Genomic DNA, 6,033 nt, shown 5'->3' with positions numbered 1-6,033 from the left:
AAAAAAAAAAAAAAAAAAGACGAAGAAGAAAGGAAAGAAACCTAGTCCAACCCCATCAAATTTCTCTGAACCTAGTGCCACTTTGTAAGTGCTGAGAATCCCACAGTACTGAGCAAGTCCTCAGTCAATGCTAAATTTCCTCTACTTTGCCTCTACTTTGACTGCAGGGTTTGAAAAAACCTCAAACCCTAGGTAGTTCAGAGGCTCATCCAAGGTCAGGAAGTTGAACAGCTGGGAGCAGATGCCCACCCAGGACTCTTTCAAGGACAACCTTGAAAGAGTTGAATATGAATGTTTTCATATTCTAAGTGCAAAAAGGGAAAAACTCCAGCCCTGTTCCAACAGGTCGTGTGAGCATTCCACAGGGCTCCCAGCAGCCATCCTCACAGTGCTGGTACCTGGTGGGTGACCTTGGGAACTGCAGACACCAGTGTCACCTCACCTGCTCCTATCGCAGACATGCTGTGGGTGGTAACATCCATATAGACATCTGGGATGCACTTAGACTTCCTGCACTCCCACAGCCATCTGCCACTGGACAGTCACCACTTAGGAATCTGCATGTATTTCTGAAGGGACTCTGGACTTACGCAGTGACACACCACTCACTCTTCACGCAGCTGACTATTCATCCATTTCCATTTATACTGAACACACATCCTGGGACAGCATTCCTCTACTCTATGCATTATAACAGTAAACTCAGCTTTTGAAGATTATGTTCTACTCCCAAGAACCCACAGTCACAGTAAAAGCAACCCAACATCTGTCCAGCACAGTCTACAAGGATTCTCACATAACCTCAATAGTGTCAGAATCCCAGGTTGCTGAGTTCAGCAATGCACTGCCCCCAGACACTAAGAAATACTCCTCCTTTTTTCTACCCTTGACCGTCAACTAGCACAGAGAAGTAGTTATTATTTTAACAACTATTTTTGTAGAGTAGTTAACTACCTTAGTTGAAAATCTGGTAATGTCTGCCACCCTCCCCACCACCACACTGCAGCTATGATCTAGCCTACTAATTGCATCGTCATACAAAGATGTAGTGGGCATTTACCTGCTGCTACCTGCACAACATCCCACCTGTTCTTCTCCCTTTGACGAACTGCATCTTCCTACACAAAGGAACCATGTGGTGCAGGTGTGGGCCATCAACACAGTATCTCATCCCCTTACCCTATAACTGGGTCTACTGCCCAGTGCCCTAGCTCCAGCCACAGCGATTGGTTCACACAAGGCATGGGTAAGGCCAACCAGAATCCCTCCATGACAACTCTGTCTGCGGTCCCTTTAGTTTCTGGCCAAAGACCAAAAAGCTGAAGTACAGAAGGCCCTTAGGCCATGTTCTAGGCCAAGGAAAAATCCTGCAGAATTCAGAATCAATTATCCAGAGGCCAGGATGACTTCTCCAATCCATCCCAAATTTTTGAAATACTGTAAGTCAGCAAATTTATCTATTCTGCCTAATATTGTTTTGAGTTTCTATCACCTGCTATCAAGTTGACCTGAATTATCAGAGGATAATAAAATCTGTCCTCTTGTTTGAAAGCCTTTCTCAACTATTACTATCAAGATCCTTTACTATTTCTTCTTAAATATTACAATTAAAAGAACCAAAAGAAAATTTGTAATGGTTAGAAGTTTTATTTATGTCACTGTCTCTGCTGACCCTTCAGGGCGGAGTGGACAAAGACAAGATGGCTGGTACCTGAAGAGAGTAAGCAGAGAACAAAAGGCCCAGGTAGCCTCTGATGAATAATTAATAGTCCATACCTAGCATTCAGCAATCAATTCTATTTGTCCTACTAAAAAGCCTGGCAGGGTTATTCCCTTAAAGAAGAAATCCTCCAACTGAAATGTTGCCAAATGTTTACTACCAAAATTAGTGGTAGCTGAACCCCTGGCTCAGATCAGCCATTGCAGTCCTCCAGGTTACTGCTCCACGCAGCGCCAATGCCAGCACCCTGCTCCACTGGTCTAATGTCTGCAACCAGAAAACACAGTTTCACTCATGGATAGGCCTCTGCTGCTGTTGTGCCTTCTGCCCAGAACTTTCCCTCTGTTGAGTTCCCAGCACCCTTTCAATAGCCAGCTCAAACCCCAGGCCCTGGCACCCTTCCACAGCAGCTACCACTATCTCTACTCCTATAAAGCCAAGTCAGCCAGCCTGAGAGAAACTAAAGAGGAGAAAGGGAGGAATGAGAAGGACATGCAGCTCTGAGCACCCAGAGGACAGAGCCTGTGGGCAATCATCAAGTTCCGCCACTTTAGCCTCAAGTGAGGCCTGGTGTGAAATGATTTGGGGAGGCTCCACGCTGAGATGGTAGCAGAGCCTCCAGAGGTTATTCTCCAGAGAATACACTTGGGAAAAGCATGTCATATACAGTTTTAAATGAAGGGAAAAGGCTGCTTGTATCTGTATCACTTAATTGATCTGTCTTATAACGTCACTCTCTGGAGTGTCCCATTCCCCCAACCAGGCAGCAAGCTGAGGGCTGGAATTTCATCCTACACACCTATCTTTGTCTGCACCCCAGCCCATCCTGGGCCAGGCAAGACCAGGCACTCCAGGCCTCCCTGATCACATCTGCCCAGCAGCGACCCCAGGCCCATCACACAGATGAAGACACAGAGTTCCCAGCACAGAAGGAAAGGGCCTCATTCCAGAGAGAGGCTATCAAGGGTCTTCAAGTGAGCAAAGGCAGATTTTAGTAACTAAATCCAAGAGGATAAACAAAGAATGGCCTGGGTTTCGGGCAAATAAGATCCTGGTACAACTATAGAAAAACTGGAGAAGCCTGATTTGCTCAGAGCAGAAAAAAAAAACTGTCTCAAAGGGGTCAGTGTACAGGAACAAAGAAAGACTACAGAATTCCACAGAGTTCCCCAATCCAGGAAATGGCCTGAAATTCTAGTGGAAAGGGTTAGTCAGGTAACAGGAAAAACTCAGAATAAGGTCTTATTCTCATCTCTGCTCCTTTCTGCAACTTCTGGCTGTCCTCACACCTTTACAGGTGTGGGTGTGGAGCACAGTGTAACACAGAGAATGGTCTCACTCATCTCATTGGGGTTGTCATAGAATTAAATGAGATATAAAAATGGTAAAATACAGTGTGCAGAACAGGGACACACTCATCAGTCCTGAACAAAGAGCCCCCTTGCGCTACCAAATAAAACACAATTTGTTCCTTAAGTTACCTGTACAGCTCGGGCCTGAATACAGTAGGTTATAAATGTGTGGGGTGATGAATGAGCATGAGCGCGGAACAGATAGGTTTGCTTTGCTCACCTGCCCATAACCACACAGGCCAGCTTTCTGCCAGTCCAAGGCCCTAGGAGGTGGAGTTGCCAGTTATCATTTGCCTATAGCACAATACACAATTGCCAGCCGGGGTGGGCATTCTGGGCCAGGGGTTCATGCCAGGTGTGAAATCTACCAAAGAAGCCCCTGAGTGACAGCAGTATCTCCAATGTAGAGTGGGTGGCAAAAGAGTGAGGCGCCCACAAGAGCCTCACACAAAAGCCAGCTTACAGCACATCTGTGGACCTGTGTGCAAGGTGCAAAATGCCAGGGAGAGCAAACAGGCAAGACCCAGTGCTGGGTTTCCCAGGCACTGGCTCCTCAGGGCAGGGACAGCTGTCTCTAGCCCTTCAGCCAGAGGAAGCTATTTCATGCACTGAGCTTTGTCTCACAAGAAGGTCTCCCTTTGCTAGAAGTAAAAAAAAAGTTGGAGAACTACTGCACAAAGACCCCCAACAAGCTACTGTTTCACCTGCACACCTCCCCCCAGAAGGTCTATTCTATCACTGTAAATGCCATCCTAATTTTTTCCTAAAGTATAAATTGAGACTTACTTCCCCATGAAAATTATTTTCTGAAAGCCATCTGCAAAGCCACAGAAGTCCACAAAGTGGTAAATAAAACTAGGTTCTAAAATCACTGCTAAGAAGATAGAATCTAAACCCTATTCTATTCCTTACTTAAGGGACCTCCTCCCAGAACCTCAGACCAGTGAAGCCCCACTTCTGCAAAATGGGGTGGGGAGTGGGAAGGGGAAGGAGGCCTATTAAGGGCCACCTATCCATCTACTTCAGAGATTAAAGCCAGTGCTGATTCAAACACATCCCAGTGGGAATTGAGTCCACACTGGAACTTCTGCACTTCCTTGACAAACTTCCTCTTTCCAAAAATTCCAGATAAAAGCAATTGAAAAGAGAAAGCAACCTGATGAGATTTCACTTGGCCCTTATCCTCAAGGCCACATCTGATGTCCTTTGCATCTTCCAAAGCACCATTCCAGGATGACTGCAATTGCCCAGCAACTCAGATAAAATCATAAAATGGGGGCAGAACGCAGGTTTGAGGGATGTGGAGGCTGCAGTTGGAAGCCCAAGGTGGAGAAGAAGGGCCACCAATGAAATGATATGTTGTGTAGCCATCAATTTCGTTTCTATCTGTAAGTTTCCTTGACCACAAGAAGTGAGGTTGAGATGGCCAATATTCATGGGGAGCTGTTACCAGGAACAGCTTATAAAATCACGCCCTTAACAAGTGAGGCTTTTAACAACCAAATAAACGAGTCTCATCAGCCTTTGGCCTACAAGTTGCTAAAGGCATTTTTCAGCCCTCTCCATTCATCCTCAAAACAAGAACATGACTGAGACAAGGTGGCCCCTTGCCCTGAACATGTTAAATGAAACAAGTCACATTCACAATTCCTGGTGCCCAAAACTATGAGCATTTTAACCACTGAGCTGGTACTTTTTCTCAAGGAAAGGAGGAATAATAGGTAGCTTACTTCATAGGTAACAATTAAAAGCAATAACAGTGTCTGCCACAACAGCAGGTACCTAATAAATGCTAGTTCTTTACTCCGTGATGTGCCTTCTTCCTCCAGCTTCCTTGTCTAAAAGATAAGTTTTTCACACTCCCCAACGAAGCCAGAGCAAGTCTACCACTTGTCACAAACTCCCACCCATACCTCACACACAAATCCGTGACCCACCACCCGAGGAAACCAGTGTTCCCTCCTGAGGAGACTCAGCCCCGGCAGAAAGGGCTGTGAGCGCCAGCAGCCACTACCAGGATTTTCCCATGGTGCAATGCAACTTCCCCAACTTTTCCAGGCCCATAGTTTCCAAAGAAACCTAGCAGGCATTGTGCATAATCAACCACAAGGGTGAGCCGATTGAGCTCAGGGCAGAGGGGGCTTAAAAAGTCAAAACGTGAAAAGGCACCGGTGGTCCTAAAACGGGGAAACTCAGAAGTGCAGGTCCTGGTCCAGGTTTCATTCTCGCAGACTGCACACTGACAAAAGGCTAGCAAAGACTCCTAAAAGAGCTGGAGGAAGATGAAGAGCCGTAGACAAGGGACGGGAGGCCGTCCCTCCAGTGGACCCGCGGCTGTGGCACCTGGATCAAGGCCTTCGGTGCCTGGCATTGCTGACAGCCACGACAGGGCAGGAGGTCGAGGTGTGCAGCTTGGTCTATGCACCCTCCCTCCCCAAAGTGTCTCGAGGACGAGATCTACCCCAGGCCGGCGCCGGGCAGAGAGAGTAGTGGCTCTCGAGAGCCCCTGGGGAGCTGGCGAGTACAGTCCTAGAAGGCAGGTTGGAGAGGCCCGGCCTGGGGTCTGACACTCACCGGCGCCCTCGGCGGGCTGCGGCGGCCCGACGACGCCGTTCAGGTAGAGAATGGGTAGCAGGTGAGGCTGCGTCTTCTCCAGCGCGGCGCGCAGGTCCTGGAAGTGGTCCCGCTCCTTGGCCAGGAGCAGCTTCAGCAGCAGCTCCGCCTTGGCGCCTCCCGCCTCCTCGTCCAGCTGCCGCCGCTCGCCGGGACTCAGCGCGCCCGCGGCCTCGAGCAGCCCGAGCACGGCCTCCACCTCCGTCATGGCCTGGGCCAGGCTCTGCTGACACTGGGCGAGCAGCTCCCGACGCTGGGGCTCCATGGTGGCGGGCCGCCCCGCCCCGCCCCCTCCAGCGGCGCAGCCAAGCCGGGCCCCGCCGTCCCCGACAGCCACACGCACAGCCG

The 6,033-nt window shown here is 48.9% G+C and overlaps 1 protein-coding gene across 2 annotated transcripts in view; it reads right to left on the bottom strand.

Moving 5' to 3' along the window:
- Nucleotides 1-5,923, bottom strand: part of DLG5 (discs, large homolog 5 (Drosophila)) — a 102,924-nt gene extending 97,001 nt beyond the window's left edge. For both annotated transcript variants that reach the window (XM_012723781.1, XM_012723782.1), the window contains exon 1: nucleotides 5,647-5,923. In XM_012723781.1, the coding sequence (XP_012579235.1) occupies nucleotides 5,647-5,893 (247 nt within the window). In that variant the 5' untranslated portion in view covers nucleotides 5,894-5,923. The remainder of the gene's footprint in view (nucleotides 1-5,646) is intronic.
- Nucleotides 5,924-6,033: the final 110 nt, after the last annotated feature.

Source organism: Condylura cristata, unplaced genomic scaffold (genome assembly GCF_000260355.1).
Source record: "Condylura cristata isolate star-nosed mole 26May11 unplaced genomic scaffold, ConCri1.0 scaffold00011, whole genome shotgun sequence".
Taxonomy (NCBI): domain Eukaryota; kingdom Metazoa; phylum Chordata; class Mammalia; order Eulipotyphla; family Talpidae; genus Condylura; species Condylura cristata.
The sequence above is the reverse complement of the archived record's forward strand: the minus strand, read 5'-3'. Positions and strand labels throughout refer to the sequence as shown.